The sequence below is a fragment of the Lepidochelys kempii genome, chromosome 13, assembly GCF_965140285.1.
Source record: "Lepidochelys kempii isolate rLepKem1 chromosome 13, rLepKem1.hap1, whole genome shotgun sequence".
NCBI classification, from domain to species: Eukaryota; Metazoa; Chordata; order Testudines; family Cheloniidae; genus Lepidochelys; species Lepidochelys kempii.
Genome location: NC_136392.1, coordinates 26,080,341 through 26,089,966, shown reverse-complemented (window position 1 = coordinate 26,089,966; position 9,626 = coordinate 26,080,341). Strand labels below are relative to the sequence as shown.

General features: G+C 43.8%; 1 protein-coding gene across 2 annotated transcripts in view; it reads right to left on the bottom strand.

Moving 5' to 3' along the window:
* Window positions 1–5,129: 5,129 nt before the first annotated feature.
* The window catches only part of GGT7 (gamma-glutamyltransferase 7), a 49,884-nt gene continuing 45,387 nt past the window's right edge, over window positions 5,130–9,626 (bottom strand). For both annotated transcript variants that reach the window (XM_073309852.2, XM_073309855.2), the window contains exon 15: window positions 5,130–9,607. In XM_073309852.2, coding sequence (XP_073165953.2) covers window positions 9,444–9,607 — 164 coding nt within the window. In that variant the 3' untranslated portion in view covers window positions 5,130–9,443. The remainder of the gene's footprint in view (window positions 9,608–9,626) is intronic.

Sequence of the window (9,626 nt, the reverse complement as noted above, 5' to 3'; positions counted from 1 at the left end):
TAGTGCATTCATCCAGCCCATACTTCCTTAACTTGCTGACAAGAATACTGTGGGAGACTGTGTCAAAAGCTTTGCTAAAGTCAAGAAATAATACATCCACTGCTTTCCCTTCATCCACAGAACCGGTAATCTCATTATAGAAGGCGATTAGATTAGTCAGGCATGACCTTCCCTTGGTGAATCCATGCTGACTGTTCCTGATCACTTTCCTCTCATGTAAATGCTTCAGGATTGATTCTTTGAGGACCTGCTCCATGATTTTTCCAGGGACTGAGGTGAGGCTGACTGGCCTGTAGTTCCCAGGATCCTCCTTCTTCCCTTTTTTAAAGATTGGCACTACATTAGCCTTTTTCCAGTCATCTGGGACTTCCCCCGTTCGCCACGAGTTTTCAAAGATAATGGCCAATGGCTTTGCAATCACAGCCACCAATTCCTTTAGCACTCTCGGATGCAACTCGTCCAGCTCCATGGATTTGTGCACGTGCAGCTTTTCTAAATAGTCCCTAACCACCTCTTTCTCCACAGAGGGCTTGCCATCTACTCCCCATGTTGTGATGCCCAGCACAGCAGTCTGCGAGCTGTCCTTGTTAGTGAAGAGAGAGGCAAAAAAAGAATTGAGCACATTAGCTTTTTCCACATCCTCTGTCACTAGGTTGCCTCCCTCATTCAGTAAGGGGCCCACACTTTCCTTGGCTTTCTTCTTGTTGCCAACATACTTGAGGAAACCCATCTTGTTACTCTTGACATCTCTTGCTAGCTGCAGCTCCAGGTGCGATTTGGCCCTCCTGATTTCATTCCTACATGCCTGAGCAATATTTTTATACTCTTCCCTGGTCATATGTCCAACCTTCCACTTCTTGTGAGCTTCTTTTTTATGTTTAAGATCCGCTAGGATTTCACCGTTAAGCCAAGCTGGTCGCCTGCCATATTTACTATTCTTTCGACTCATCGGGATGGTTTGTCCCTGTAATCTCAACAGGGATTCCTTGAAATACAGCCAGCTCTCCTGGACTCCTTCCCCTTCATGTTAGTCCCCCAGGGGATCCTACCCATCTGTTCCCTGAGGGAGTCGAAGTCTGCTTTCCTGAAGTCCAGGGTCTGTATCCTGCTGCTTACCTTTCTTCCCTGTGTCAGGATCCTGAATTCAACCAACTCATGGTCACTGCCTCCCAGATTCCCGTCCACTTTTGCTTCCCCCACTAATTCTTCCTTATTTGTGAGCAGCAGGTCAAGAAAAGCTCCCCCCCCCCATAGTTGGCACGTGGAATCAGAGTCCAACTGTGAGGTTTTGAGTGCCCTTAGCATCTTAAAGAATTGGAACCTTTGTAGAGAGTAGAGGATGACGCTTTTCCGTATATTGTCTAATTGGGGCTCTGTAAAATACCTTTTCCTGTGGGCTGTATATCCCTGTAAAGAATGCCGGAGCTGCCACGAACACTATACGATTAAAATTAAGCAGCCTTTTTTTGACAAAGAACCAGTTCTCCATCAGAGAATCCAGAGATCAGCTTCTCCATGCAGGTGAAGGGAAACATTCCCTAAGGCTGGAGTGGGGGGAGGTGGCATCAGGGTGAAGTGGGTTGGTCTGAATGGGAGACTCCCAATGCAGGACTATGTAGAAAGCATCTGTAGCTGGCAGTCCAACTGTGGTGTCTTGTTGACAGTCTGAGTTTCACCTTAATTTGTCAGACCAATATTTGCAGCCAGCAAATCAAATGTGATTCATCAGTTGCAGACACACTTGAGTGGGAGTCAGGGCCATTGCAGGAGGCTCAGAGTCAGAGGGATTTTAAGTGGGGGAATAATAAGGAGTAATAGATGGAGGAGAGGGGAAATTATTTGGGGGGAGGGAGAAAGGAGACTTTCTGTCAGTGAACTAAAGGAGGGTTGCAGGCTGAGGCAGCTGTGAAAGGAGCAGTACTGGTTGTTTCTCTCCCAACAGTACATCTTTATGCTCAGACAGGCCAGCTCTACAGTGACTTGTGCATTGTGGGACAGATTCCCAGAGTGCATTGCAACTGAACTGATTTAGGAAAGCACTAGTGTGTTCATGGGGCTGCAATGCATGGCTTCTCAAAAGGTTCAGCATGGCTAGTGTGGACAAACAGAATCATTTGTCCTTTAACCAGTTGTATCTGAGCAGGTAAAATACAAACCGCTCAGTTCTCTACTATAGGTCTATCCAATGGTGTCACTTCAGTGCTGCTCCTCCGCTTTCCCCCAGTAGCTGAATTTCACTCCTGAGGCTGTTCTAATTTGAGCCAAAGGGACCCAAAATATGAAGAAGTACAAAGGTGGCCGAAGGCTCCTCCATTCTGTTCCTGTGCTGAGCACTGCTTGAGCCTATGGCTTTAGTAGGGTTACTCCTGATTTACCCAGGTGGGAGTGAGATCAGAATCAGGCCCAGTGTTTTTAAGAACAGCCACAGGGATGTGTAGCCTAGGAGGGAAATTTGAGCATAGTCCCAAGAGAGGCTCTTTCTCACCTGTTTGTAAGAAAAGAGTAAATATTTCTTTTTTTTTTTAAACGTTAAGAGCAGTATCCCCTTTAACATGTCGACATATACCATTTGTTTTTCCATTTGAAACAAATGTACCACAACACTGGAAAGACATTCGTGATATGAGAAATAGAAGTGCACATTTATTAACCTTGCAAACTAAATCTTATTTAGTTTAGTTGAAAAAGTAGAGCCTCAAAATGTGGACCCAAATTGGGGATGTTTGGATCTGGGGCTCCTGTACTGGCTCCTTCTATAAAATACACTGAGATCTAGGTTCTTTGGGGCAGAGATTGTTTCTCACTAGATCGGGGTTGGCAACCTTTCAGAAGGGGTGTGCCGAGTCTTTGTTTATTCACTCTAATTTAAGGTTTCACGTGCCAGTAATAATAATGCATGCGATCCATGCTGAGCTGCACCCCCTCTTGGCCCTGACTGCACCCCTCACTGCCCCAGGCTGGGGCCAGAAGGCCACAGCTGGGGGCAGCTGCAGAGCCCAGGGCCAGTGGCCTGGACCCCAGGTCAGCAGCAGAGCCCCCCAGACCAGTGGCCAGGACCCAGGACCGGCAGTGGGCTGAGAGGGACCAGGGGCCAGAACCCCAGCTGGCAGGGGGCCGGCAGCTGGTACCCCGGGCCGGCAGCTGGTACCCCAGGCCAGCAGTGGAGCCCCTGGGACTGGTGGCTGTGACCCGGGGCCAGCAGCGAGCTGAGTGGGGCTGGCGGATGGAACCCCGGCTGGCAGGGGGCTGGCAGCCGGTATCCCAGGCCGGCAGCGGAGCCCCCGGGACCAGTGGCCAGGCCCCGGGTAGTGTGCCACTGAAAAATCGACATGTGTGCCATAGGTTGCTGACCCCTGCACTAAATGTACATAGAGTCCCTAGTGCAATGGGGCCCCGATCTCAATTTTGGGCCTCTAGGTGCTACAGTGATATAAATAATACAATGCAATCTATCAATAGAACACTGTAAAGGATGAAACAAGTACATTGTGAGTGCATAATACAAAAAGAAAACTGCATTTATTTCAGCCTTTTTTCATTGTATGTGAAAAAATACACAGATACATGTGATTTCAATACAATCAAAGTCACGGCTATGATTACAATGCATTTTCATAGGTCAGTATTTTCAAAAAAAAAAAAAAAAAGATCCTGTATAGTAAATGTGACATCGTTACACTTGTATTCATGACCATGTATGGATTTTCCAAAATGAAATACTATGTTACAATTTTGTTCTAAGAACTTAATCTCTCCATGCCCCCAATGGAACCGCAAAGAGCAATTCCTAGTCTAGAATATGTACGTGGCCTCTTGGACAAATGTGGGGAGAGGGAGTGGGAGGCAGATATATTTTGATGAGATTTTAATTGCTTTCTTACCAATCTGCACATATTTCTGTCTAGGTAGGAAAAAGGAAGCTGAGCATGTAGCTATCGAAGTGATGGGCACAGTATTGGTTAGCTATACTAGAAGGACCAGCTCTGTGAAGTGTTCTTGCAGCTGCTGATCTGAGACCCCTCTTGTGGAGGATTTGCACAAAGCTGAGGGACTGTCCTCAGTTGGATGAACTTCCTCATTATCTTGAAGGGCTTCAGCCTGCAAGAAGCTACTGCCGTTGGGGGACTTTCTCCCTCCTAAGTATCCTTGTGGAAATCATTCCCTTCTGCACAAGGGCTGAACAGTGGAGGGCTCTTTGTTGGCAGATAGCCTCATTATTGGAGGTGCCACCATTGAACCTCCTCATCTGCTCTATACACAGAGGCTTTTTTTTTTTTAAGGCTCATTACAATCTGTTACTCCTTCTGAAAGCTGCCCTGGCCCTCCCAATGTGCTCTTTTCTCTGGCCTATAACAACGAGAAGCCCTTTGCTGATGTATAGAACTTTCTCAAAACCATTGCAAAGTAAACATTCACCCACTATAACAGCACTTTCCACTAAGTCAGATTTTTAATAGGTAAAAAAACCCAACCTTCTTATTGCTGATTTGTGCTATAATTTTGTCCTCTATGAAAAAGTTATGAGTTTTATCTAGTTATGCTTAAGAGGCCTGATTCGTCTTTCCCTCAAACTAATGTAAACTCAGAGTAAATCTACTGAAGTCCCTGGAGTTGCACTGGTGTGAAACTGATGGAAGTGAGGGGAAAATCGGGCCCCAAATCCTTCTTCAGTTTCTGGGGTAGGCCTTGGAGTCTACAACATTTTTGAGCAGAACTGTTCCAGAGAAAAAAGAAAAGGAGGACTTGTGGCACCTTAGAGACTAACCAATTTATTTGAGTATAAGCTTTCGTGAGCTACAGCTCACTTCAGTCGGATGCATAAAAGTGGAAAATGCAGTGAGGATATTTTTATACACACAGACCATGAAAAAATGGGTGGTTTATCACGACAAAAGGTTTTCTCCCCCCCCCCCCCCGCCCCACTCTCCTGCTGGTAATAGCTTATTAAAAGCTAAAGCTATTACCAGCAGGAGAGTGGGGCGGGGGGGGGGGAGGGGGAGAAAACCTTTTGTCGTGATAAACCACCCATTTTTTCATGGTCTGTGTGTATAAAAATATCCTCACTGCATTTTCCACTTTTATGCATCCGACTGAAGTGAGCTGTAGCTCACGAAAGCTTATACTCAAATAAATTGGTTAGTCTCTAAGGTGCCACAAGTCCTCCTTTTCTTTTTGCGAATACAGACTAACATGGCTGTTACCTGAAACCTGTTCTAGAGAAAACCACCAGCAATTCAGAGAGAATCCCCACTGCAAATCCGATAGCTAACAGCTGTGCCACTTAATACAGGAAAAGGGCTTCATAATTTTCCAGTCTTAGTCAAGGAACCAAGAGCTCACTAAGAAAGGTATTAGCACAGCTATTTTGAAAACCGATTGACGGTGCTCTGACTTCCCTTATACCATTTTACATCAACATAAACTCTACTGATTTCAGTGAAGTTGCTCCCGATTTACACAGGTGTGAAATCAGAATTAGACCCATTCACTGTTTGTAGACTTGAGTGGCGGAATGAGGAAGGCAAAATTCATAGAGGTATAGATTCCAAGGCCAGAAGGGACCATTGTGATAATCTAGTTTGACCTCCTGTGTAACACAGGCCAGAGAACTTCCCCAAAATAATTCATAGAGCAGATCGTTTAGAAAAACATGCAATCTTGATTTTAAAATTGTCAGTGATTGACAAATGGCTGTACTCAGTGCTTAAGCTGTGCCTGAGCTGAGCTCTGGCATCTCTAGACTTGGCAGTTCATAGTCCCAGCACCTCTGGGCTTGCTGAACCTGTTATGAATATAAAAAAAATTTACCGGAGCCCCAGCACCTCTTTCATTACAAATTAAGCACTGGCTGTACTGGTAGAACAGATTCTCCAGAACAGAAGAGGGAATGTAAGGTAAAACAAAATAATTGTTACACATACACAGGTTGCTTAATGTCATTCTTACCCATTGTATATATCCTTACCTTTAGAGCTTTATACATAGCAGTCTGTGTTTCACACAATTGGGAGTGCAAATGCACTACTGTATTTAAAACCACTGAAATGTTGCTCTGAAGCTGCATTCGTTAACTGCATTGAGCTTCTGTGGGAAATTATTAATTAATTGACTCCATGCTCACGGCCAGATTCTGATCTCCGTTATTCCTGATGTACAATAGAGTATTACTCTAATTTTACAACATTGTAAAGGGGTGGTAAAGAGTTTGACCCTCATTACTTTTTCTGTCACTTCGAAGATCATGATACAAATGGTAAAGGCATTTTTTACCAAAATGTAACGTCAACTGTCTTCATAACACTTCGGGCCATGTCTTACTATTGTTCTCTGCGGAGAGCTCCCCAGTGATATCAAGGCTGAATTCTGCATAAAGACAACAGGTCAAATTCTGCTCTCATGTTGTAGCAAATTGAGAGTAACTCCACTGAAGTCAATGGAATTACTGCATATTAACATATATATTCCTAAAAGCAGAATTTGTCTCTAAGGTTAGAATATGGCCCTTTAATTTCACAATGTTTGTCTCATTTCTACATGAGGAAATAGTACGCATTTTCTAGTACAATTAATTAAACTGAAATTAACTAGAATGAAATTCAGTGGATCTTGCCATACTAGATTGACTACCAAGATTAGAGATGCTGGTCCTAGCAGAAATTTTCTGACCAAGCTTCAATGACCAGTGACTCTTTGTCAAATATATGCTATCCTGACACCACTTTTTAACCAGAGTGAATAGGAAACTATTCATAAGACCTTTGTTTCTGTTAGATGTGGCCTTTGGGTATAATACCATCTCCCTGTTTCTTTTCATTTTCTCACCTTTGCAGTATAGGCCCTGATCCAGCAGAGCACTTAGGAAAATGCTTTAATTTTACTGCATTTGAATAATCCTACTGAAACTCCACATTGGGACACTTAAGTGCTCTGTTGGATCAGAACCAGTGTCTTTACTTGTAAAAGGACCTTCAGGGCTCAGCGTCAGAACTATACTGGTGAAAAGAAGAATTCAATTGGCACATAGGACTTTTATCTTTCCAACTGAGCTGTTAAGTAATGTGCACTCTTTTGGAGCACTATAAAGAACAATTCCTGGAACGCTTGTTTTACAATCATGTTCAGTAAACCTCCATATATGGGGGATAGATCATTGCTGTCACTGTCCTAGAAAAATCCCAGATTTCAGCCCATGAGGATCAAGGCACAAAAATGCCTCCCTCCCTTCCCTAGTAAGCCTTACGAAGTCTGCTCCAAACCATGCGTAGTGTTATGAAAGCGGCATGCTGCTTTCACTACAGCACTTCTCCTTTCTCCTGCAGAACTTCTTGGCTGATGACTGACCCACACTGAGTCATAGGAATTAGACTAGATAAGGGGGTTAGACTAGATGACCCTTGCAGTCCCTTCTAACCCTATGATTCTATGATTTGTGATGGAAAATATTTTTGCTTATTCATGTCTGCTTAATAGCCACCTTGTTCTACCTTAGAGGTGTCTGCATTTCAGTAGTGCATGAAAGGGATCTCTCTGGTATGTCTTTCCTACCACAACAGGGTGTTGTGTGACTTTATTAGTTCATGTCTGTAAAATTTTGAGATACTCGGCTAACAGAAACTACATAAGTGCAAAGAATTATTAGTTTGATAATCTGTTAGTTCATTGATCCCCTGAAGAAGATACTGCATACTCCCGTCATTAAACCGCATTTGAGCCATAAAAAGGTATAATACAGGGATGGCCAAACTTACTGATCCTCTGAGCCACATACGACAATCTTCAGAAGTTTGAGAGACAGGGTGCGCCTGCCAGGGCCCAGGACTTCATCCCCGCGAGAGGCGCCTGACAGGGCTCAGGGCTTCAGCCCTGCTCCTGCTGAATCCCTGAGCCCTGGCAGGTGTGCTCTGCAGGGCTGAAGCCCCCTCCCCACTGGGCAGAAACCCATACCTCACCACCCCGCTGCAAGGCAGAGGTCCCAAGCTCCCCTCCCCCAGTCTGGTAGGTAGAGAATGGGCAGGCTCCTCAAACCGCAGTATAACAGTCAAAGAGCCGCATGTGGCTCGCGAGCCAGTGTGGCCACCCCTGATATAATATGAACAAAACAGTATTCACAAGATTCCAGCTCATTGGTCTCTCCGGGGTGACAAGAGCTGGAATCCTTTTCATAAAAGCATCATATGAAATACCAAGACAACCATAAGCAGACATACATATATAGTATGTACAGTGGCCATAGATATATTAACATCATGAAGGAAACCAGTACACGATAGGCTGTGAAAACAATGACAAAAATCATTTTAAAAAAGCTTAAAGTGCTGGGTGACTGTCTAGAACTGACTGGTGGAAAGAAAAGGAGGTGCTCAAAAGGTGACCAGAATCAATCTCTGCAATGATCATGATCACGCTGTTTATTTCCTCATTTTTATTGACAGGTCAAATGCTGAATGCTTCCTTCAGCCTGTCTTGGATGTTGGGGACTCTAAAAAATATTACGTAAGTAGTTTTTGCTTTGTTTCCTGTCTTATCTCTATAACTTACATTATAACTTAAGCACTGGTTTGAAGTGTTGGCATGAATTTGGGGCTCAATCAAGCAAGGGACTCACGTTTTCAGAGCAGGGTTAGCTGAGACAGTGTTAAAAAAACCCTGACTCTACACGAACTCTTTCTACATTACAACTTGCACTGTGGCCACCCCCAGTGGGCCTCTTTTGGGGGCACTAGTGGTAAATTCTGGGTGCCACTTTTGCCAGTGTAGATGTAGTCTGACTCCAAGTTCAGATCCCCAGTGAGTCTATGCAGTAAATTAATTCAAAACATTGAGGGTGAAGGAGACATAAGGGTACTAAAGATGTGTAGTGATGCATGAATGGGAATTGATATAGGAATATCCATGCTAGTAAAAATCAGCTGACCCACAGGGAATATTAAAGAAATCCCTGAAGTTCCATGTATGACTGCCTAGAGCCAGTACATCAATCTGTATTATATATTGATTTATGTGAGATAAGGGTGTCAAGCCAGGGAAAGGAGGGAGTTGAAAATTACAGCCACAGCAGTAATTGTTTGTTTGGCACAAAATATTTTGTTCTCTTTGTCATCTTCTTTGCTAATGTTTCTGTTGGTAAAATTAAAATGTTTAATTTGAAAATGACTGAAATCACTAATGGGGCATTGTCAAAGTAAAAGTGTTTTCCCTGCATTCCTTTAATAACAACTGAGATTATTACAACTCAAATTATTTTTTTACAAAATCAAAGAGCTGTGTTGTGGCTTTCCCAGCCACTGTTGCATTGTTTGAGGTGGGGAATGCAGAAGGTCTATTCAACAATGCAGAAACCCACAGCAAACACTGCTCGTTCCTCTCTGGGCCATTTCAGAACATGCACATAATTTTTGTTGTTGTTTAAAGCTTTATCCAATGAACGCACCAAATGGAGGTTGCTATAATATTGTTGCTCCTGCAGCATCCATGCTTCTTGGGTCTTTCACACCAATGATGAAGTTGTTGGTTCTCCTGGCTCCATGAACCAGGGAAAGCACATCGACTTTATCTACTTGATGACCCCTGGCTTCAAGAAATTTAATATCTTCTTCGGGAAATTCACCTGTTAAGATTTTAGACAA